The sequence below is a fragment of the Panthera pardus genome, unplaced genomic scaffold (genome assembly GCF_024362965.1).
Source record: "Panthera pardus isolate Hobbes unplaced genomic scaffold, ASM2436296v1 HiC_scaffold_8, whole genome shotgun sequence".
NCBI classification, from domain to species: domain Eukaryota; kingdom Metazoa; phylum Chordata; class Mammalia; order Carnivora; family Felidae; genus Panthera; species Panthera pardus.
In genome coordinates, this window is record NW_026527013.1 from 57,120,008 (window position 1) to 57,143,703 (window position 23,696).

The window sequence follows — 23,696 nt, forward strand, 5'->3', positions numbered from 1 at the left end:
CTTGAAGGCAGAGGCTGTCCTTGGTGCTGCCGTTCCCCAGCAACCAGAAGAGGTGTCTAAATGTAGATACCAGACCAGTTATCAGTTACATTCAGGAAGAATGTGACCTCCCAGCCTCTCCTACCTAAGAACATGGGCAGAAGGGGGCTAAGATTGGATGATGACCACAGCACCATCACATACCAAAGTTCTCCCCCAAGTCAGCCTTAACCACAGTGTAGGGTTGAGGTTTGGGCTTCGGAGTTGAACCACCAAAGTTCCAGAACCAGGTCTCCCCCTCTGTCACCATTCTAAGCCTCGATCTGTAGAATCTGTAGAATGGGAGCTATAGTGCTTACCCTGTAGGGTGTTGAGAAGAGGAAATGAGCAAAGGTACATAAAATACTCAGCTCTGTGCCAAGCTCAGATCCAGAGATTAAAAAGGAGACAATAAGACATATATTTCTATGGTAATTAAAACCATGAGCGGGGCGCCTGGGTGGCTCAGTTGGTTGAGCGTCCGACTTCGGCTCAGGTCATGATCTCGTGGTCCGTGAGTTCAAGCCCCGCGTCGGGCTCTGTGCTGACTGCTTGGAGCCTGGAGCCAGCTTCAGATTCTGTGTCTCCCTCTCTCTGACCCTCCCCTGTTCATGCTCTGTCTCTCTCTGTCTCAAAAATAAATAAACGTTAAAAAAAATTTAAAAAAAAAAACAAAAAACCATGAGCTATTTGTTCCGTGATATAACGACCAAGGGAACAGAACCTAGAAAGCCCAGAAATACATCTGCTAGCATAGAGGGACTTAATAGATGCCAGAGGTGGCATTTCAGATCTCAGGAAAGGATGGATCAGTCGGTTAATTATATTGACTATCCATTCGGAGGCAGATGAAATTATCAGGCATCTCATGCCATATGCAAAATGAATTGCAGACTAATGACAGAAAACAAAAACTTCAAACTCATTTGGAGAATACAGAGAAGACTCTATTGACATCTGGATGAGAAATGATTTTATTTTTTTTCCAATGTTTATTCATTTTTAAAAGAGAGAGACAGAGTACAGTGTGAGCAGGGGAGGGGCAGAGAGAGAGGGAGACCCAGAATCCGAAGCAGGCTCCAGGGTCTGAGCCGTCAGCACAGAGCCCGACGCGGGGCTCGAACTCACAGACCGTGAGATCGTGACCTGAGCTGAAGTTGGCCACTTAACCAATTGAGCCACCCAGGCACCCCAAGGAAGGATTCCTTAAACATTACCAAAAGTACAAACTAGAAAGGAATAGTCAAATAAAGGGTGTGCAAAACAAAACAGCACACATAAAGTAACAGGGTAAATTGCAGACTGCGGGCTGTGATGTTTATAGTGCATGTAACTGACAATGCATAATTATCCAGAAGATGTCAGAAATAAAGCTTACACATCGCTAGGAAAAAAATATAAAACCCAACAGAAAAATAAGCAAAGAATCGCAATAGCCAAATCACATAAGACGGTGACCAAATAGGCACATGAGATGTTCTCAACCCCACTGGGAATCAGGAAATAAGGCCCTGAGCGCACCAAGCACGGCTGATGACATGGAAAAACTGGAATTCTCAGGACTTCTGTCCAGAGAGCAAACTGGTACCACCCAGAGAGTAATAAACCCGAATACCTCCTGAGGAGGTCAAGGTGCATTTCCCATGCCCTGTGATCCCTCTGGGCAAATGCCCTAGACTCTCTGGCACAGGCACATGGAGACCTACCCAAGAGTGCTCGCTGTCACAGCACTGGTGACAGCAGGAAACGAGACAACTCAAATGTCCCTCAGTGGGGACTGTATGGGTGAAGGATGGCACGTCCATCTAATGGGGTATTCTACAGAAGTTCCAAGGAAGGAGCTGGACTTAGGTATACGGACACGAATATCTCAAAAATCAAGCTGAATGCAAAGAGCAAGCTGCAGGAAGATATGTACAGTATGAAATCATTTCTGTGACTCACAAAAATAAAAATCAATACAATGTTGTATGAATGTGTCAGAAAGAAAGGGGTGGCAGGGAAGGGTCACACCAATTTATCTGCAGGACAGGGTATGCTTCTTAAAAGCACAGGGTGTAAAGGAGACAAACTCTATCTGTAAACTTTCCTTTCTCAAGAAAGCTGTGGTTGTATTTTACTGTGTACTTTTACAAAGTAAAAAGGAGGGTGTGAAAAGCTCATTAAAATGCTTAAAGAATATTTTTCAAAAGCAAGGCTATTTAGGGGCACCTGGGTGGCTCAGTAGATTAAGTGGCCAACCCTTGATTTTGGCTCAGGTCATGATCTCATGGTTCATGGGATCAAGCCCCACATCAGGTTCTGCATTAACAACATGGAGCCTGCTTGTGATTCTCTCTCCCCCTCTCTCTCTGCCCCTCCCTTGCCCATATGAGGACTCTCTCACACTCTCTCAAAATAAATAAATAAATATATTTTCTTAAAAAGCAAGTCTCTTTAGGGGCGCCTGGGTGGCTCAGCTGGTTAGGCATCCGACTTCAGCTCAGGTCATGATCTCACGGCTCATGAGTTCAAGCCCTGCATCGGGCTCAGAGCCTGGAGCCCGCTTTGGATTCTGTTTCTCCCTCTCCCTCTGCCCCTCCCTGCTCTGTCTCTCAAAAATGAATAAACATTAAAAAAAAATTTTTTTTTTTTTGAGCAAGCCTCTTTAATCTGAAAAAGAGAAAACTCAGAGTTGAAGGTGTTCCGATGTGAAAGTGTTGACTAGACTTTTAGGGCCTTAAAAATAGGAACATGAACAACTGTGTTTCTGACGCCTGGCAGAGAGCCGACTCAAGCAGCCACTTCTTCACCCAGCTTCAGAGTGTTGAATGCGAACCAGGAAAAGCAGATTAATTGATAGAGAGTTAAGGAAATGATCTGTAGCAGTTACAGCTGAACAAACAGGAAGTAGGCCATCCCAGAAGCAGCAAGTGCATCAGCTCTAGAATATTCCACCTCATACTGGAAACCCAACTGCTTACTGAAAAACTGGTGAGGAGAACAAGGTCAAGAATGAACAGGTCCACTTAGTGGCTTCTGACGACACTTTGCCTCTTGTCTGTCACTAAGATTACAAGCATCTGCATGAGCAGTTCCTGTAACCTGGCATGCTATTTCCCTTATTCCACCATAAGAAGCAAATAACTTATCTTCCAAGATTATTTCCATAGCCCCAACTCTTTTGTGCTTCCCCAACATGCCTACCTACCCTACCACAGCATCTATCACATAGGACTATCATTATTTATTAGAAAGTCTCCATCAACATTAGAGATTTTCATGCTTCCCATGTTCACGACACCATGAGTCGGGAGCACAGAAACATTGGTGGAGTGGAAGGGGGATGCAGTGTGGATGGGTGGGATCACGCAGGTAACTGAATGGGATGAGGTCGGTTGGAATGGATGGATGGGGTGGTAGGGATGGCTGGTTGAGGTGAGATAGAATGGGCAAGTTGAATGTGTATGTAGTATTCTTTTACTTTTGAGTCACGTTTGGTCAGATATCAAAGAATCTTTCTGAAGTATTCTGAATTTAAAATATTTCATAATCCCGGGTGCCTGGTTGGCTCAGTCAGTTGAGCATCCGACTCTTGATTTTGGCTCAGGTCATGATCCCAGGTCATGGGATAGAGCCCCATGTTGGGCTCCATGCTGGGCATGAAGCCTGCTTAAGATTTTCTCTCTCTCCCTCTCCTTCTGCCCCTCCCCCCACTCATGGGCACTCACTCTCTAAAATATATAAAAAAAAGAAATATTTCATAATTCTTCCAAGTCTAGTTACGTTATAAAATTCCAAAATCCCATCCTAACTTACTTTGAAATTTTTGCTTTTCTACTATGTTTGTTAAACTGCTAAATGATCTCTCCATTAATTCCTTCATCTCCATCCCAGGTGCTGTCTCCAAATAAACAGTGGGTTCTCTTGAAATACTCCATCTAGAAAATTCACAAAGAGAAAAATAAATGAAGGTGAAAAAAATCAGGGACCAGATCTAAGAATCTATTTACTGGACCAAATGGGAGCAGATTTTTTTAAATGACACTGTATTTCTCTAACCAATGCTTCATAAATTTCATTGTGCATATGAATCACCTGAAAATGCTGTTAAATAAAAGTCAGGTTAGGGTTCAGTAAGCCTGGAGTGGACCTGACATTCTACATTTTTAACAGGTTCCCAGGAATGCTGATGCTGTTGCTCTGCAGACCACACTTGTACTATCAATTTCTAACCAACCAGAGACATTAAGGAAAATATTATATTTTTTATAAAAGCACCCAAACTCTAAAAAAAATCCAGGAACTCGCTTATAGGAATTATCCAACATCTATAGGAAGAAAAATTTTTAACTCTATTAAAAATCATAAAGAAGGAACTGAATTAGGTGAAAAGGTATACCATGATCATGGACAGGAGAACTTCTCAATGTAAAAATGTCAATTCTTCCCAAATTAACGCATAAATTCAATGCAGAAAAACAATTTTTTAAAAATCGAGATTCTGTAAAATTTTTTTAAATGTTTTTATTTACTTTTGAGAGACAGAATGAGTGGGAGAAGGGCAGAGAGAGAGGGGGACGCAGAATCTGAAGCAGGCTCGAGGCTCTGAGCTGTCAGCACAGAGCCCACCCGACGCAGGGCTTGAACTCATGAGCTGTGATACCATGACCTGAGCCAAAGTCGGATGCTCAACCAAGCCACAGAAGCTCCCCTAAAAATCGAGATTTTTTAACGACATGGTCTCTTGGGTTCTCCCCATCCTATTCTCTCAAGCCACCAGCTGGGCCTCCACCCTGGTCCCCACAGCATCCAAGGAATCTCCTTCTCCATATCCTTCTTAGGCTCCAAGAGCAACTGCACTCAGCAGGAAAGGCTGCGGACTTGGTGATCCAAAGGTATGGGATGGGGTCCTGGCTTTACCAACACTCCCAAGATTCCAAAGAATTCCAATTTTAAAGCTTTGTGCAAATTGCTTTACCACCACTCTGTTAGCTTGTGAAGACAATGGAGATAGTAATACCACCTCACAGAGTGACCATGATGAGGATTAAGTGAGATAAACTACACATGCAAAAGTACATGTTTATACTCATAAACACAACCATTCCTTTCTCTATTCCTTTAATTTCACCTGGATTGGGGCGCCTGGGTGGCGCAGTCGGTTAAGCGTCCGACTTCAGCCAGGTCACGATCTCGCGGTCTGTGAGTTCGAGCCCCGCGTCGGGCTCTGGGCTGATGGCTCGGAGCCTGGAGCCTGTTTCCGATTCTGTGTCTCCCTCTCTCTCTGCCCCTCCCCCGTTCATGCTCTGTCTCTCTCTGTCCCAAAAATAAATAAAAAGCGTTGAAAAAAAAAAAATTAATTTCACCTGGATTGTATGAGTTCCGACTTAACTGAAGTTACTAAAACCCACATAACTCTTGGCGAGAGTTTATAGGGCCAGTACAAGAGGGGGTTCCACTCCCACTCCCCAAAATAACATGGGTCCATCCTTACCGAACTATGCCAAGATCATCCATTCGGAGTGCCTTTTCATATTCCTCGGAGCTCTTGGAAAAAGTTTCAGGCTCTGCTGAGTGAGAATCGGATAATATTTATTAGTAAATGGACTTCTTGTCCCATTCTAGTTCATTAAGAAATGAGGGCCCTTGACCCATTTTGCAATGCCAGTCACCAGACAGAGGGCTTGGTGTGTGGTGAGCATTCCATAAAAAGATTAGTTAATAATGAATGAGTAAATGAGTGAATGTAATTGTAAATAATTACAGTTATTTGGACAAATGGAGGCAAGACAAGGCCTCCGATTTCTTATATAACATGCCATGGAGGGGGGGAGAAAGAAAGTCTATTCAGTTGTCTGCTTCAGCACCATTTACATCAGAGAATACTGAAAACACTTCCAAGACCCCCAAGTTTCCACCTACAGGGAACGATTAAGAAACGTATAGTGCTACCAGCAGCTGATATATTATGTAGTCACCACAAACGGAGTTTATGCAAAGTTCTTAAGTAAACAGGAAGCGCATGTGGTGACAGGTTAATCTCAGAATACAAAATTCGGAATCCGGGACAACCTCATCTATGTAAAAGAAAAAAAAAAAAACTTACAACAAAGGTATTTGCCATAATATAATAACCAAAATACCACACTGCTTGTTCCTGGTGATGGAATTATAGACTGTTTTCCCTGCTTGTTTTGTACTTTTCTATATTCACTGAATTTTCTTTAAAAAAAAAAAAACCTACAAGTGTAACTCCTACAGTTAGAAAAATTGTATAAGTCACAAAATAAACAAAAATAAAACAAAGAAAAAGGATCAACAACAGAAAGTGACTCCTGCCCTGAGAGCATTGTTTGCTTCAAGGGCGAAGCAGCACCGGCAGGAGTTGCTGATACACGTGAAGGGTACCAGTGCACGTGCACGGTACCAGCAACACCCATCCACCTCGTTCTCTGCCATCGCCCTACACTCAGTTTGTCCACGGAGGTCATCTCCACTCACCATGCGAAGGCTTTATGTGTTTTCCTGCCTTTTCTGCTTTTTCTGGTGCATGCTCCTGGTTCCACTCCTTTCTGATGTGTGCGCCCTCTTCACACAATCTTCTCTGACTTAAAACCAAATTTTTCACTTCCTCTAGAATGCAGGAGGAGAATCATTGACTCAGTCAATCAGAAATACTTACTGAACACCTTCTGTGCATACGGCACTCTCCTAGTGCTGCAGATGGGGCAGTGGACAAGACAGGCAGGACCCCTGTCTTCCAGCAGCAGTTGCCTAGGGGGCTCCTTCAAAATACCAGGTAATTGAAACTTCAACTGGCAATGACTTCTTCCAAATAAGACCATTAAGGATTTGACTTGTGTTGGTCCATTTAATCATCACATTTCACTTGAAGGCACTTCCACTTGCCCTACTTTACAGATGGGGAATATGACAATGATAACTTTCCTGTGATCACAGAGCTGGCACTTATTAAGCCAGAGCTACCCCCAGGGCTCAGGGCATCGAGCTAAGGAGATGGGTGCTCTGTTTTTCACTTCTATCAATACAGGACTCTGCAGGAACGTAGCAGTAACCAACACGTGTGGAATAATGAATGAGCAGAGGGAGCGAATGAATGAATGGAGATAATGGAAGCTACGAGAAAGAGGTGAAATGGGGTGCCTGGGTGGCTCAGTTGGTTAAGCATCCGACTTCGGCTCAGGTCATGATCCCCCCATGGTTGGTGGGTTGGAGTCCCGCCATCGGGCTCCAGCTCAGAGCCTGGGGTCTGCTTTGGATTCTGTGTCTCCCTCTCTCTCTGCCCCTTCCCCCACTCACACTCTCTCTCTCTCTCTCTCTCTCTCTCTCTCTCTCTCTCAAAAATAAATATACATTAATTTTTTTTTTTGGTTGTCACAACAGGGAGACTATTGGCATCTATCAGGTCAAGGTCCCAGGACAGTCCCCACGGAATGATCCGGGCCAAAATGCCAACAGCACCGAGGGCAAGAAACCCCAGATAAAAGTGAAAGATGAACAGTCGGAAATGCCCCTCCCCCTCCCCCCCCCCCACCCCATGTCAGACCGGCTCCTCAAGAAGGCAGGCTGGAAACCCAGAGAAAGGAGAGGCTTTCCAGTCACAAACAGAATGGGTTCTGATTGCGGCACTGCCTTGCCCTTCAAGCAGGTGTGGGTCTCCTTTGCTCCCTGTAAAATGGGGACAACTGTACTTGTCTGCAGCCACCACCAACAGTGCTCTAGACCGTACTCCGACCAATCTCAGATGCACACTGCTGCGACGTTTCAAGGTCTCTAAAAACTGGATGCATCTTATGATTACCGCCACAGAGTTTAACTGGTAGCATTTTAGGATGCTAAATGCTTATTTATTTTGATAAAGAGAGGGAGCACAAGCGGGGGAGGAGCAGAGAGGGGGGGAGAGAGAGAATCCCACGTTCTGTGCTGCCAGAGCGCAGAGCCTGTTCACAGGGCTCGAGAATCAAACACTTAACAGACTGAGCCACTCAGGTGCCCTAGCTTTTAAATTCTTTATAGACAACACACACCCTCTTTATCGCGGGGTGGGGGGCACTCCCATCATCCTGCCTCAGGGGCATATAACCACCGGAAGTAGTAAGCTGCCCAAGGCCAACATGGAGACAGGTTGAAGTCAGCTGACTTCAAAGCCTGGATCTTTCCACTCTCCTGGTTCTCTCCTTGGAGGTGAGCTCAAAAGGACATTTTCTGGTCCTTGAGAGAATATTCACCCAAGTAAGAATCTAGAAGGTCTATACGAAAATGTTAACATGGTTGTCTCAGGGGTGTGGGACTTTTAGGTTTTCTCTTTTGTTTCTTGGTGTTGTGTGTGTGTGTGTGTGTGTGTGTTGTGTGTGTTGTGTGTGTGTGTGGTCAGTGAACACCCATTACTTGGCCAGAAGACAGGCCAGTGGGGACTGCACAGGTCGCGCTGCCTGGGGACAGGAAGTCCAGAAATGCGGCGGAGGTGGAGGTGGGGACCCTGTACATGCAAAACAGATGCTGTCCACCCTCCGACACAGCTCCGCCAGGCGGTACTCCCAAGCTTGTCCACAAAGTAACATGTTCCCCGAAGTAAATGATGGAACACTGGCTTTTATCCTGTAAACAGTGAGAAGCCACACGCCTGTAGAAACGTTTCAAATAAAACACAAACACCCGACTTACCAAAAGATCCTGCGTCTTCTGAATATGCAGGAGTCTTTAACCGATAATACCTGACTTTTCTTGAAACCTTGTCCTTGGTGTCCCAGACCTTCAAGGTGATTTTGTGAACATTTATTTTCTTTAGTAATTCCTTCGTCATGTTGATGTTGAAAGTCTGGGTCCATGACACCCAGATTTTGTCCCCTTCCTGCCACGGCCTCACCGTCTGTGTAAAAGAACACCAAGGGTTTTTTTTTTTGTGTTTTTTTTTTTCAACATTTACTTATTTTTGGGACAGAGAGAGACAGAGCATGAACGGGGGAGGGGCAGAGAGAGAGGGAGACACAGAATCGGAAACAGGCTCCAGGCTCCGAGCCATCAGCCCGGAGCCTGACGCGGGGCTCGAACCCACGGACCGCGAGATCGTGACCTGGCTGAAGTCGGACGCCCAACCGACTGCGCCACCCAGGCACCCCAGAACACCAAGGGGTTTGAAGTGTGCAAGGCTGGGAGGCTTAGAGCCCACGACTACCCATCCCTGCCAGCCTCACCCTTCCGGGGACCAGAGCCGGGTGCTGCTCTCCACCTGTCTGCCTTCTGGGCCCAGCCCTCCCTCAGCTCCCACCCCATATCAGGAAATGGCTGTCCCGGCCTGGGCCTTGTCACACCTCTGGGTTCCTCGGGAACCCAGAATCAAAGCAATTACCTGCAAATAGCACCCTCTCCAGTGACTTCGAAGCACTGACCCACAGCCAGGCCTCGGGCAGGAGGGTGAATGTGTGCGCGGGCAAGCAGGTGTGCACACACATGGGTACCCAAAAAAGAAATCGTAAGAGGGGCAAAAACTTTTAAAATACCAAAGAAGCTACCTGACAAAAATACCTAAATAGAAAGTCAGGTAACTGGTATTATTAGGTCAGTGAGGATTCTCATTCAGTAGGGCTGGGGTGGGAACTTAATATCCTGCATTTCTAGCAAGCTCCAGGGAAGAAAGCACCCTTGGTACAGTATTAGAGTATATGTGAGGTGCACACGCATTCACACACACCTTTACTCCTGAATCCAGGAACAATTTGGCCACCGTTGGAAACACCACCATGTCAATCTTTTTAGGCTCTGCATCATCCGGCAGAAGGAAATACTCCATGTGGTAGTAACAGCGCTGCTTGGAAGCATGCTTGTCCATTTGAGAGTGTTTCCTATGTTTTTCAATAAAACATGTATGTTTTCCTCTATGACCTAGGAGACATGATTTCAGGAGTCTTGGTTGAACCTCACACGAGAAAGCAGACCCCACCCCGCAGTGCCCTGGAAGCAAGGAAGAGCCCGAGGCTGTGGGAGGCTGCCCCTGCCCCCACCCCAGGCTGCTCCCCAGCTCGGAGGCTGAGATGCAGATCTGGTCCCCCTGGCTGGTAGAGGAACAGGCTGTGCACCAGTCAGCAGGGTGCAAAAATGCAGCTCTGAAAGGGAGTGTCTCCTTAAATGTTTCACCTGCCTGCTTTGCCTGCCTCATGCGGTCTTGGCAGTAAAAAAGTTCGAGTCACCAAGACCGTCGGTCAATTCTAAACATGGTATATACATCTAACCAAATAGCATCCAAAGTATCTGAGGCAACAATGGATAAAACAAAGGAGAAGCTGAAATTAATCTTCTACCCGGGGCGGGGCGGGGGGGAGACCAAGTAGGGAAAAAAAAAAAAATATATATATATATATATATATCTCAAAACATGGAGTTCTTTTCTCTGCCCCTAATCTTGGGGTTCAACCATGTGACTGGCTTTGCCAATAAAATGCTAGCAGGTGGGAGGTGCTCAAAGACTTGAAGAGTTCTTGGATGTCCGGGCTTGCCCCCTTGGTGTGCCTGTGCCTTCCCATAATGAGAATGTGTCTGGCTAGCCCCCATGTCCCGGAGGAGGGTGAGAGGGGCACGAAGCAGAGCAGAGCCACTACAGGGAGACACGCCTGGACCCGCCCACCTGCTCATCCAGAACGAGGGATTCCTGTTCGAAGCCCCCGACTTGTGGAGTCGTTTGGGTTTGTGACACCGCATTTGTGTGGCAAAAACCAACTGATGCACCTATACACCCAGAGAGCTGGATCCCATGCATCTGAGAATCTGTGTTTTCAACAAGGAATTAGGCGATACACAACCAGTTGAGGGGAACCAATGCCTTCACCTCTTCCCCGTGTACTCATCTGCAAAAAGTAGAAATAATACCACCTACCTCTTAGGGTTATTGAGAGGATTAAGCACGTGAAGCCCATGTAACCGCTTACTTGCTGGCCCACTGTGGGCCCCTGAAATTGCAGCTGCTTTTCTGATCTCTGCTGCTGGCATTGGCCACCTCACTTGGGGAAGCCAACAGAGGGAGCTCGGGGGCCCCAAACTTCTGGGGGCAGGTCATTGGCACACCCCTTTCTGCAGAGGGTGTTGGGACTCTGCCCTAGCACTTACCAGCAGTCACCGGGAAGGCCAGTGAGATGACGAACTTGCAGGGGACAGCCTGGGGCACATCAGACTGGAAGCTGTCGGCAGGCCCATGTGAGGACTTGCTACACGGGTGGTCGGAATCCAACTCCGGGGCTTGGCCTCTGACCTTCAGGTACTCCTCCGTGTCCCACTCACTGCCAGACTGGTAAAAGCTGCCCATGGAGGACATGGGCCCCATGCTCGCCCTGTCCTGATCTTCCCACTCCCAGGCGTGCAGGGACATTCCGCAGAGCACCCACAGGCCCGGCACTCCTGGCTGGAAGACGATGAAGGCACTGCTGTCACCACCCTCTGTTCCCCGGAGGCAAGCCCTGCCTCTTTCAGGATTACCCACCCTTCCTCTCCTTCCCTTCCTTTCCCTTGTCCTGTCTGGGGTGAACGGCCAAGGCCTGGAACACCGCCTGGCACACAGTAGGCGTGCAACAGTGAGTCACAGAGAATGACGGCTTGCAGGACTCACGATAAGCAACACCAACTCCAGCTTGAGTCTCCCTCCTCCCCCAGCCCCAGCTCCTCCCCCTTTCGCCAAGTCAATCATTGGCACTTCTGGAGAGCCAGCCCCAGGTGAGTGCAATTCCCTAAGAATGAGAAGCTGGGAGAGAACCGGGTGTTTCCACTCCGTGGGGCCGCGGGTGAGCAGTGTCAAAGCACAGTATGCGTTTGCCACGTAGGGACAGGCGAACCGGGCCAGGGGACGGCAGTGCAAGGGCCTGGTGAGGTCAAAGAGGGCGGGAACCCCCCCGGGGGCAAGACACGAATGGGCACTGAGTGCTGGGCTCAGGGCACAAACTCTGGGTCCATGCAGGAGGAACTCGGGCAAATGCTCAGAAAGGGGTGCCCAGCAGGACGGGCAGGTGGCAGGGGACCTTCGGTACCTGCAACGCGATGCGCTGGGCAGCACCCTGGGCTCAGACCCTGGCGTCAGCCAGCTCGTACACCCGCTGCACAGCCGCCAGGCGAGAAGGCTCGGAGGATGCAAGTCGATCCGCCCAGGCAGGGAGGCCCGGGGGTCGAAGCTGCCCAATTCTGTTTACAGTTGCTAGGAGACAGGCGTGGCTACGGCCCTGGGGCGGGGCTCCTCTGGGGGCGGGGCTCCTGGAGGTGGGACTTCCGTCCTCAGCCCCTGGTCCCTGACCAGGTGCAGCCAAGGTGTGGCAAAAAGGTGTATCCAAATCCGGAAACTAGTTGGAGCCCTTGCATGCACGCATTCATCCATTCATCCATCCATCCACTCATTCATTCAATCTTTAAAGAATTCCAGATCTGAACGTGAGCGCCTATTACACACCTCGCCCTTACCCGCAGTACAGGGGACAAGGATTGTGGCCCCGCCTGTATTGCCATCAGCCCCCACCTTCCATTCTTTGATAAGGGCGAGGGAAGCAATGGGCTCTGAAAACTCTGGTATCTCTAACCCTACCCCAAACCTCTTTCATATAGACTCTGCTTCTGTCGCTGATGTCCTTAAAATATCATGAGAATTCTGTTTCGTGATCAGGAGCCCCAACTCAGAGATGAGAAAACTGAGGCTTCGACTGGTGCCACGACTCGCCGGAGGTCACACAAGCGAGTGTGTCGCAGCACTGGGTGGAAATCCAGACTATCTGACGCTAAAGCCTGGGCTCGTCTGCAAACACCACCGCCACCCCAAAGCTCCCCAGCTGAGAGAACACTGGCGGCTGCTCCCTACGTAGATCACAGAACATCCAAGGGGCTAGGGCGGAGGGACACACCGCAGAGGTAGCTGGCGGGGGGGGGGGGGGGGGGGGGGGGGCGGGGCAGGGGCAGGCTTCATGGAAGAGGTGACAAAAGCCAAACGTCGGGGGTTTGCCAGGAAATGAATGCAAGAGAAAGTATTCCAGGCAGCGGGAAGAGCCTATGCAAAAGCCCAGAGGGGGTGAAGGTGCCCGCAAGTTCTGGGAAGGGATGATGAGGCTGGAGTGGTGAGCGGAGGGCCCCGGAGACCCAGGTGTGAAGGGCAGGCAGGACTCAAAGACTAGAGTCAATGAGGAGCCACCTCGGGTTTTCTGTTAAGGGAGAGTAGCTCCACTCAAGAGAATGGGAGCTGAGACTCCACACGTGTACCTGTTGGGGAAACTGAGGCTCTGAGCTGAGATATGACCTACCCATGGTTAAAGAAGCAAAATGGTGGCCCAGCTGGAGCTGGAACCCAGGTCCCCTGCCTCCCACTTCCTGCCTCCCTAGACCACCCCCTTCTAGAATCCTGCCCACTGACTAGGGCCCTCCAATAGTCCTCAGGTTGAATCAATCTAAAAAAACCTGAGGCTCAAGAATAGCTATGAGGGGAAGGCCCCAGATGGCAGTGAGCACCCTGGAGAGGAGAACTCAAACTGTCCCCACTAAATGCCATACCACCCTCTCATACTGTACCACCAGCAGCCTGGACATCACCGTCTACAAACCAGGAAGTGCTAAAGAGACACACACAGGGTTGGAAGAAAAGAAGGCTGGTAGGATGCACCAGCTCCCAAAAGGCCCCATTAATAAGGGCAGGTCGAGGCACCCAGGTGGCTCAGGTCATGATCTCACAGTTCGTGAGTTCGATCCCCACACTGGGGCTCTGTGCTGACGACTCAGAGCCTGGAGCCTGCTTCAGATTCTGCGTCTCCCTCTCTCTGTGTCCCTCCCCTGCTCACTCACTCTCTCTCAAAAATAAATAAACATCAAAAAAAATGTTTTAATAAAAAAGAAAGGCAGGTCAGTGACACCACCCTCCCCTGCACAGACAGCAGGCCTCCTGTTCCTCAGGTCCCCCTGCTGACCCGAGGCTGGTTTCTCTCCAAAGTCGATCTCCCCAGCATCTTCTGTGGTGTGGACAGCTCTGAGCTCAGAATTGAGAGGCCACAGGCCTAAGACAAAGGGCCACTTCCTGGTCCTGGTTATGCACCAGAATCACCCAGGAACATGTCAAAACTTCAATCCTGAGGCTTCACTCCAGACTTTCAGAATTGATTCTCCAGGGGTGGGGCTTAGGAACCAGTCACTGTATTCTCCAAAGACAGCCACCTCAATAGATCTCCCACACACTCCCCTTACAGAATGATGTCGGACTCCTCCCATGCAGTGGTAGGTCTAGTCCCTTCCCCCTTGGATCCAGGTAAGACTTTCTGCGACCACCTCAGCCCACAGAGTGACTCTGTAACTTCTGAGGCCAGGTCATACAAACCCCATGTGCTCTGCCTTGTTCTTCTGGGGAGCTCACTCTGAGAATTCATCCAGGATGTTGGGGGGCAGTCCAAGAAGCCACATGGAAGGTCCACATATGGATGTTCTGGCCAACAGCACCAGCTGAGTTCCCAGCTGCCTCCCAGCCTCAACCACCAGACGTGCAAGAGTGCCAGACTTCAGATGATTCCAGCTCCCAGCCTTTGAGTCACCCCAATGGCCACCATATGTAACAGAAACCAGCTGCTATCACCAAACTCTCCCCAAATTGAGCTTTATGACCGAAGTAAATTATTGTTGTCTTAAGCCACTAAGGTTTAGGACGATCTGTTGCACAATAACAAATAACTGGGCGGCGCCTGGGTGGCTCAGTTGGTTGAGTGTCCGACTTTGGCTTAGGTTATGATCTCTGGCAGTTCGTGAGTTCAAGCCTGGCCTAGGGCTCTGTGCTGACAGCTTGGATCCTACTTTGGATTCTGTGTCTTCCTCTCGCTCGCTCTCTCTCAAAAATAAACATTTAAAAAAATTTGCGGGGCACCTGGGTGGCTCAATTGGTTGAACGTCTGACTTCAGCTCACGTCATGATCTCACAGTCCATGAGTTCAAGCCCCGCGTCAGGCTCTATGCTGACAGCTCAGGGCCTGGAGCCTGCTTCGGAGTCTGCGTCTCCCTCTCTCTCTGCCCCTTCTCTGCTCATGCTCTGTCTCTCTCTGTCTCTCAAAAATGAATAAAGTTAAAAAAATTTTTAATTTTTAATAAAAAATGACTGGAACCGACCCCATATTTTTTAAAGTTGCCTCCACCAAGATTCTATCGCACAGCCAAGTTTTAGAACCACTGCTTTGAGAGAAATGGTGTCTAGGTCAAGACCCAGAGCATCACGGGAAGGAGTGAAGGCACAGGTGTGCTTGCTGGTACTTGGGTGTGGGAGGTGGGTCCACAACCTCACTTCAACAAAGGTGCCTTCAGGACAGGCAAAGTCAAAGGAAAGCAAAGCAAAGAGGGTATATGTTCACAGTTCTATAGACCAGTGACTCTCCGATGGTGTGGCCTGGGCTCACTCACTGAGCTGGATCATCTGTATCCACAGGGCTGGGAGGTCCAAGATGGCCTCACATGTCTGGCCGTTGGTGCCCTTGCCTGGGGTCCCTCAATCTCCCTCTCCCCGTCCATATGCCCCCCCCCCGCCATGCTCCACCAGGCTGGACTGGCTTCCTCAGATGGCATTCTCAGGGCAGGGTTCCAGGAAAGCAAGGTGCAAGGTCTAGGGCCTCTTGAGACCAAGGCTTGGGAAATGGCACAGGGTCACTTCTGCCATATCCATTGACCACAGCCAGTCACAAGGGCCAGCCAAGATTCAAGGGGATGAAGAACAGACTCCACCTCTGGATAGGAGGAAGGGCGAAGCCACATTGCAGACAGATGTCCCATGGGTGGGAGCAATCTGAAGGCATTCTATCACTTCCTTCTTCCTCCCAGAGTAGGGGAGCCCCAAAGTTTCCACGGGCATCCAGAAGAGCCTTTCTGAAGTTCTCCTAAGCCTCTGGCAGAGGATGCATCTTTGGGGAAAAGCTACACCCACCTTCTTCTTGGCATCTCCAACCCCCCTTTTTAACAGCTGTAATGAGGTATATTCTATATCATAAAATGCACCCATTTCGAGTGTAGAGTCCCAATGGTTTTTGGTAACTTTACCAAGTGATGAAACCATCCATCTCCCTAATAAGAGCCTTCGTGCACATTTACAATGAATCTCTGTTCCCAGCCCCAGGCCCAGGCAACCAGTAATCTACCTCTGCCTCTAAAAACTTGCCTTTTCTGGATATTTCATATAATTGGAGTCATATATTACATGGTTTGGCTTTGTGACTGGCCTCTGTCACTTAGCATGTTTTTGAGGCTCATTCATGCTATAGCATGAATCAATACTTCATTCCTTTTTGTGTCTAAATATGTTCCATTGTGTGATAGACCACATTTTGTCTATCCGTTCATCCGTTCATGGAAATTCAGGCCGAACACTTAGACATTTATGAAAAATGCTGCCATGAACATTCCCCTAAAAATCTCTGCGTCATCAGATACGTTCATTTCTCTTGGGTAGACACTTGGAGTAAAATAGCTGGGTCGTGTGGTAGTGGTGTGGGGAACAAAAGCAAAAGAAAAAATAAATAAATTTCCTTACAACTTACAGCCCATTGGTAAGTCCTTGAGACAGGCAGGGTGACCTTCCTCTAGAAGATCAGATGCTTCGACGTTAATATTTTGCTAAGGAAAAAAGGCAATCTTTGCTTAACATTATCTCGCCCCTCCAAGATCCTGTGAGTCTCCTTTAACATATAAAAATTCCTTTGGAAACTTCCTTTATCTCTACCCCTCCCAGATATATGTTAGCAATCATCCTCCAAGCACATGGCCCACTGATACACATCCGAAGGTCTCATGACCGAGGTTTTACTAGACAGTAGCAAATGACCTTTTCCTAACAACAGTTAGTCCTTCAAGATCCTGGAAACCTTGCTTCCAAGTTCCTTAGAGTCTTATGCTATCCCTGACCCCCTCCCAACTTGAATATGTATAATCAGTCACTCCTCACAACCCCAGTGCGGCTCTTTCTGCCCACAGGTCCTGTCCCTGAGCTTTAACAAGACCACCTTTTACACCGAAGATGTCTCAAGAATTCTTTCTTGACTGCCTGCTCCAAACCCCAACATCTCCACATCAGTAGTTTCATGTTTCTCTCTTTGAGAAATTGCCAAACCATTTTCCAAAGTGGCTGCGCCATTTCACATTCCCGCCATCATAGGATGAGGGTTCCTGTTCCTCCCCATCTTCCAGAAACCATTTATTGCCGTCTAACTTACTACAGCCATTCTCATGAGTATGGAATAGTATCTCGTTGTGGTTTTATTTTGTATTTCACCAATGACTAATGATATTGAGATCTTTTCGTGGACTTATTGGTCATCCATGATCCTCTTTGGTAAAATGTCTGTTCCTGTCTTTCGCCCACTTTTTGATTGGATTATCTTACTGAGTTGTAGGAGTTCTCTGTAAAGTCAGAACATAAGTCCTTTAATTGCAGGGCCTATGTTCTGCAAATACTTCCTCCTGGTCTCCTGCTGGTCCTTTTATTTTCTTAACGGTGTCTTTACCATTGCAGTTTGAAATGCAAAAGTTTTGTATTTTGATTAGGTCCAATTTACCAATTTTTTTTTGTTTTGTTTTTGGATCATGCATTTGTTGTGTCTAAGAAAACTTGCCTAGCTCAGTCCGATTTTTAATAGAGAGAAGAGTAAAACTTGGAGTCTGAACGCTAAGCAAATCCACGACCAAGACTCCCGAAAATATAAAAGGTTTGTCACAGAAAATGATGGCTCCCAGACATTCCCAGACATGCCAGGGGGCTGTACAGAATGACAAAACGTTTCTGAAAAACAGTTCGACAATATCAGGAGCTTATAAAATAAATGTCCAAACTCCTTGGCACGGTAGTAAATCACTCAGGATGGAGAGTCAACAGTTTACGGTGTTGTTTTGATGGAGAAAAACCACAAACCACCTTGATGTGCATCGCTGGGGGATGAGGAAACACCTCACAGCTCCCAAGAGGCAACAAGAAGCCGTCTCAAGAACATTTGCAAAGGAATATTAATGACGGCAAAGCTGTTGAGGAAGTATGGCTGATGTGCAAGGAAAGATCCCAGCAAGAGCATTTCAACTGTGTTTCTCTAGGTTGAGTTTAATGAGGTACAATTCACATCCTGTAAAACTCGTCCTTGTAAGTGCTTTGACAGATGTACACAGTCCCATAACAACCACCCCAGTGGAGTTCTTTCAATGCATGGAAAACGCCTGGAAATAAATACATCAGAAGTGTCTATGGTCCCCGCTTACGGGGGTGACTTTTGCTGTTTAGCATTTTTCGGGGCTGTTGAAAGGCACTTTAAACAATATACTGTTTGAAATGGCTCAAACAACAGTGAACTGACTTCAGAAAATCATCTCTTTGCGGGGGCCTCGGCTCTCCCCCAGGCAGACACACACCCATCCCCCAGCTCAGACAAAAGAGCACAGGAGACCTTTGAGTTTGCTCACTCCGAACCTTAAACAAAAACCTTGTGGGTCCAACCGGAATGATTTCAGAGGCGCCTGGTAACCCTGCCCCACAGACAGACAGGCCTGACAGCGCACCATTATAAACCCCGACTTCCCTGGCCCCTGCTGAACGGCGGGGGGCAGAGGCCCAGGCAACGCTCCATGGCAAGATATTTAAAGGCTTTCTTTTCAGCGTTGACCGGCCAGGGGAACGTTACTGTTCAAAGGATTCCCTCACCAAGAGCAGTCCCCAGCTGCAGGGACAGGGGGTAGGGGTGAGCGCTGTGGTCTGGCTGGGCGTGCCAGCTCTCAGCACCCCCATGAAATCAAATCCCATTCGACTGCAGAAGTGCGACCCAGAAGTCCAGAGCCAAGATCCAGAGTCCTGTCTTACACAGCAAACCCGCAGACCAGGGGGCTCCGGGCCCAGAAGCTTCTGCGGCCCAGCTGATCCAGTCAACTACCAACATTTGGAGTCTCACGGACTCCAACACCAGTGCATCAAAGGACACCGAATCCCCCCCACACACCCCCACCCCCGTGCCAGCTAGAGGCACTCTTCCCATTCGATGCAGTGACTTCACATGTTCGGTCAAAGCAGCATTATTAGTCCCTACTCTGTGCCAGGCCCCTGCTGGGACTGCAGGGCATCAGGTTCTCAGACCTCCTGCGAGGCCCACAAATAAATAACAATGTGGTGTAATAGCTGCCTTAAAAAAAAATACACATAAAAAACACACATAGCATTTGTAGGCAAAGAAACTATGTGGCAGGTGACACACGATGCCATACCCAGGGTGGGGACCAGGGAGGCAGCCGGGATGGAAGTTGGAGACCCTCTCTCCTTTCGGCGTGCCTGACACCGTTCCAGGGCAACAGACAAGTGCTGCTACCCTCATGGCTGACGGACAGTTTCGGACAAGGAGACAGACACCACACACAGGCAAGACAGCCTGTCAGAGGTGCAGGGTGCATTCGATGTCACCAGAGGCCTCCCTGAGGCGGTGATGTTGGAGCAAAGGCCTTGGAGGTGAGGGGGCTGTAAACAGCTGGCGGAAGCAGATGCAAATACCCTGAGGTCAGAAGAACTGAGAGGAGGTTGGGGAGCAAGTCCATAGTAATGGCTGAGGAATGTGACTCTAGGGATCCGGGGAGGACTTAGCCTCTAGTCCCTGTGAGAGGGAAAGAATTAGGGGGTCGTGAGCAGAGGAGGGGTCCTCTGGCTATGGAACAGACTGTAGGAGTCCAAGGGCAGTTCTTGGGGGAGTCTGTTGCAATAATACAGGTCGGAGACCCTGGGGGTTTGGCCCAGGGTGGTACCAGTGGAGGGGGCTGAGGGAGTCGGATTCGGGATGTCTTCTGAGGGTACAGCACTGGACGGCCCGACGGTCTAGAGGCTGGGCATGAGCACAGAGAAGAACAGAAGATGGCAGGGACTTGCTGAGGAAGGCTGGGGGCACCGCGAACTGACATGGAAGCTGCAGGAGGCCGGGATTGAGACCGGTCGTATCACTTAACCCATCAAGAAACAGGAAAACACTGCCGGTAGGAAGGTAAATGGTGCAGCCATTGTGAAAACCAGTTGGGCAATTCCTCAAAAATTAAACATAAAACTACCATCCAGTGGGGCGCCTGGGTGGCTCTGTCGGTTAAAGCAGCCAACTCTTGATTTCAGCTCCGGTCACGATCTCATGGTTGGGAGATAGAGCCCCACGTTGGGCTCTGTGCTGACAGCATGAAGCCTGCTTGGGATTCTCTCTCTCTCTCTCTCTCTCTCTCTCTCTCACTCTCGCTCTCTCTCTGCTCCTCCCCTGCTGGTGCTCTCTCTCTCTCTCTCTCTCAAAAATAAATAAAATGAACATTAAAAAAAAAGCCATCTAAGCAGCCTTCCCACCCTGGGTCTATACAACAAGAGGAATGAAAACATGCCCACGTGAATGTTCACAGCAGCAGTATTTGGAATAGACAAAAGGTGGGGACAACCCAAATGTCCATCAACTGATGAGCGGATAAGCAAAAACGTGATCTACCCACACAATGGGATATCACTCATCCGTAGAAAGGAAGAAAGTACCGATACATGCTACAATGTGGGTGAACCTGGAAAACATTATTGTTAATGTTTTCAAAAAGGAGGCTGTCACACACTGTATGATTCCTTTTACATGCAATGTCCAGAAGAGACAAATCTATAGACACAGAAAGTGGTGGCTGCTGAGCAGTGGAGGTTGGGGGTGGAAGGTGGAGACGTACTGAATGAGTTAAGTAGTACAAAGGTTTTTGGGAAACAGGGGATGAAAACGTTCTGAAGTTAGACTGTGATGGTTATACACTCTACAAATGCACTAAAAGCATTTACTTATACCATTAAGTGGGTGAATTTTATGGCATGTAAATGGTAAATAAGGTATGTCCTCCCTGGAAAGAAAGAAAGAAAGAAAGAAAGAAAGAAAGAAAGAAAGAAAGAAAGAAAGAAAGAAAGAAAGAGGAAAGCAGGAAGGAGGAAGGAAGCAAAGAAAGAAGGAAGGAGGGAAGGAAGGAAGAAAAAAGAAAAAAAGGAAGGGAGGGAGGGAGAAGTCATCTTGTCAAAAAGAGAAATGCTATAGCAAAGGCTAAATATCTTTGATCCTCAGAAATAACCACAAAATCAGTTTTGAATCCTCCCATCTCTCTCTATGCATATATACATGTCTTTACAGAAAATATTTACTACCCTGCTGTGTGGTTTTGTTGTTATTGTTACATGTAAGTCTTAACATTGTACATAACAGGTTTCAACTTGCCTTGCTCACTCCTTTTTTGGTGATTCATCGAGGCTGATGGGTACTAGGTTGTCTCTAGTTTCTCAATATTATAAACAATGATGCAGTGAACATCCTGTGCACATGTATTTTTCTAAGGTAGGAGCCAAGAAGTGAAACTGATGTAACACTTTTTGTCAAAATGTTATTACTTTTATAGTTTAAAAAAAAATATGTCCAAAATGGTTGGGGAGAAGCATCTAAGTCCTTCCTTTGGGAAAAATCTTCAAGAATGGGCAGGAGTTTACCAAATAAACTGCTGACTCTGGGATACTGCCGAAGAGGAGACAGAATTTTAGCGCTTTTTCAAATTCCAGGATTTAGCATTTAAATTCCTAGAGCTATACACAAGCCCACATTTTGCCCATCTTAAAGCCAGGGACAGTTGAATAAAGTCTGCTCCAACATGGCTGGACAACCAGTCCCAGTGCCGGTAACAGGTGCATGACATCTCTCTGGTGAAAAAGAAAGGAAAAGCAACCTAGGTCTCCCCGAGAGGGTGGTTTTCCTTTCACCTGCCAAAAACGTGTTGTAAGGCACGAGAGAAAGTGTTGGCCAAACAACCTACCAGCATAACCCCAGCTCAGAGGTGGAACTCAGGTCGCCCCGCCAACCGGAAAAATACCTTGCTTTCCCCGCCTCCCCCCCCCCCCCACACCCCTCACCAAACACACACGCAGCTTAGAGAGAGAAGGTCTGTCCATCTCAGATCGACTTCTTACCGGCGCGATGCCGCTAAAGCGGTCCATTCACTCCTCCAACCTGCCTCTCCTCGGCTCTAATTACACGTGAGGCTCCCCGCACCGCCTGCCGTGGAGCGACGTGTGAGTTTAAGACCCCAGTATCTGAACATACGGGGAGAGGGGCTTCTCTGCACCGGCGCGGGGAGAGGACGGTTGGAGCCAGCTCGTGGGGCTATCCTCGGAAGACTTTCCTTTCAGAGGAGAAGGGGTGGAGTGACACGTGGGCTTGGGGGGCACGCCCCCAGCCACAGGACCTGGCTGCCACCGTCCCGTCCCGCTCCGGCTTCCCATCCTGCGCCCACGCCTCGCGCCTGTCCCCGGGCAAACTCTGAGCCCAGGGCGGGTGGGGCCGAGGGTGAGGGAGTCGAAAGCCCACAGAGCCAGGAGTGGGAGGGGAAGACGAGACGCCAGGAACGCCCCCGGAGTGATGAGGGGAGGAGAGCGCGGGGGCCACCCGGAGAAGCGAGACAGAGAGAGGGACCCGGCCCCCTACCCCAGTCCCCTCCAAGCCAACCGGGGAAACACAGACGACCCGCCAAGCCGGCGCAGCTGAGGGACACGGCCCCCCGCGCCGCTCCAACCAGACCGCGACCGCTAAGCCTAAGCCCCTCCTTCCGAGGAACTCCGGAGCCGCCCCTGGAAGTGGCGGGGCGGAGGCACCCGAGAAGCGACGCTCGGCGGCGAAGGAGCCGAACGGCGCGGGCCGGGAGGCCGGCATGGAAGGCGCGGCGGGTGACCCGTACCGGCGACCCGCGCGGCGCACCCAGTGGCTGTTGAGCGCCCTGGCGCACCACTACGGGCTGGACCGCGGCGTGGAGAACGAGATCGTGGTGCTGGCCACCGGCCTGGACCAGTACCTGCAGGAGGTCTTCCACCACCTGGACTGCCGCGGCGCCGGCCGCCTGCCCCGCGCCGACTTCCGCGCGCTCTGCGCCGTGCTGGGGCTGCGCGCCGAGGGGGCCGCCGCCGGGGAGGCCTCCGGGGATGCGGCCGCCCGAGACGCGAACCCGGGGGATGCGGCCGCCGGGGACGCGGCCGCCGGGGTGGCCACCGACGGGGACGCAGATGCCGAAGAGGAGGCGCGCCTGGCGCTGCGCGCGGAGCCGCCCGAGCTCACCTTCCGCCAGTTCCACGCGCGCCTCTGCGGCTACTTCGGCACGCGCGCGGGGCCCCGGCTGCCCCGCGGCGCTCTCAGCGAGCACATCGAGACGCAGATCCGCCTGCGCCGCCCGCGCCGCCGCCGCCGCACCCCCCACACGCCGGGCCCGGACGGCGGCCCCGACTGCCCCGACGGCGGCCGGGACGGCGAGCGCCTGGCGCGGTTGGAGGAGGAGAACGGCAGCCTGCGCGAGTTGGTGGAGGACCTGCGGGCCGCGCTGCAGAGCAGTGACGCGCGCTGCCTAGCGCTGCAGGTGCGCGCCGGCGCGGAGGGAGGGGGGCGGCAACGACTGGATGGGGGCGGGGGTCGTTCGAACAGCCGGGACCGGGCACAGGAAGTGGAACAGGGGAGAGAGGGCAGCCCCACCCCACTCCAGGTCGCTGGCATCCTGTCCCTCTCCCGCCCCACTCCAGCCCTCCTCTTCTCCTCCCCCGTGCCACCTCCAGAACCGCTGTCACACCCAGATCACCAGCCCACCCCATCTCCCCACCCTCACTGTCCCTTCTTGCCTCTTCTAACCCAGTAGTTGCATTCGCCCCGGAAACCTGGACC

General features: G+C 49.9%; 2 protein-coding genes and 1 long non-coding RNA gene across 7 annotated transcripts in view; 1 reads left to right on the plus strand and 2 right to left on the minus strand.

The window, feature by feature from the left end:
• The window catches only part of CFAP92 (cilia and flagella associated protein 92 (putative)), a 72,023-nt gene extending 59,108 nt beyond the window's left edge, over window positions 1–12,915 (minus strand). For 2 of the 5 annotated variants that reach the window (XM_053897742.1, XM_053897743.1), the window contains exons 1-7: window positions 12,033–12,915; window positions 11,122–11,413; window positions 9,713–9,903; window positions 8,686–8,890; window positions 6,502–6,633; window positions 5,495–5,570; window positions 3,817–3,938 (exon numbers count right to left, since the gene is read on the minus strand). In XM_053897742.1, the coding sequence (XP_053753717.1) occupies window positions 3,817–3,938; window positions 5,495–5,570; window positions 6,502–6,633; window positions 8,686–8,890; window positions 9,713–9,903; window positions 11,122–11,380 (985 nt within the window). In that variant the 5' untranslated portion in view covers window positions 11,381–11,413; window positions 12,033–12,915. Of the gene's footprint in view, window positions 1–3,816; window positions 3,939–5,494; window positions 5,571–6,501; window positions 6,634–8,685; window positions 8,891–9,712; window positions 9,904–11,121; window positions 11,888–12,032 lie in introns of those variants that run through there. The other 3 variants (XM_053897741.1, XM_053897740.1, XM_019430952.2) reach the window with 3 other exon arrangements.
• Window positions 12,916–21,159: 8,244 nt separating this feature from the next.
• On the minus strand, window positions 21,160–22,300 carry LOC128775605 (uncharacterized). Its single transcript, XR_008420444.1, has 2 exons — window positions 21,965–22,300; window positions 21,160–21,336 (listed from the first exon to the last, which is right to left on the minus strand). It is a non-coding gene; the product is annotated as an uncharacterized LOC128775605 (long non-coding RNA).
• A 116-nt stretch (window positions 22,301–22,416) lies between these two features.
• EFCC1 (EF-hand and coiled-coil domain containing 1) overlaps window positions 22,417–23,696 on the plus strand; it is a gene marked incomplete at its 5' end in the record, with an annotated part of 41,309 nt that continues 40,029 nt past the window's right edge. The window contains one exon of the mRNA XM_053896722.1: window positions 22,417–23,397. Coding sequence (XP_053752697.1) covers window positions 22,417–23,397 — 981 coding nt within the window. The remainder of the gene's footprint in view (window positions 23,398–23,696) is intronic.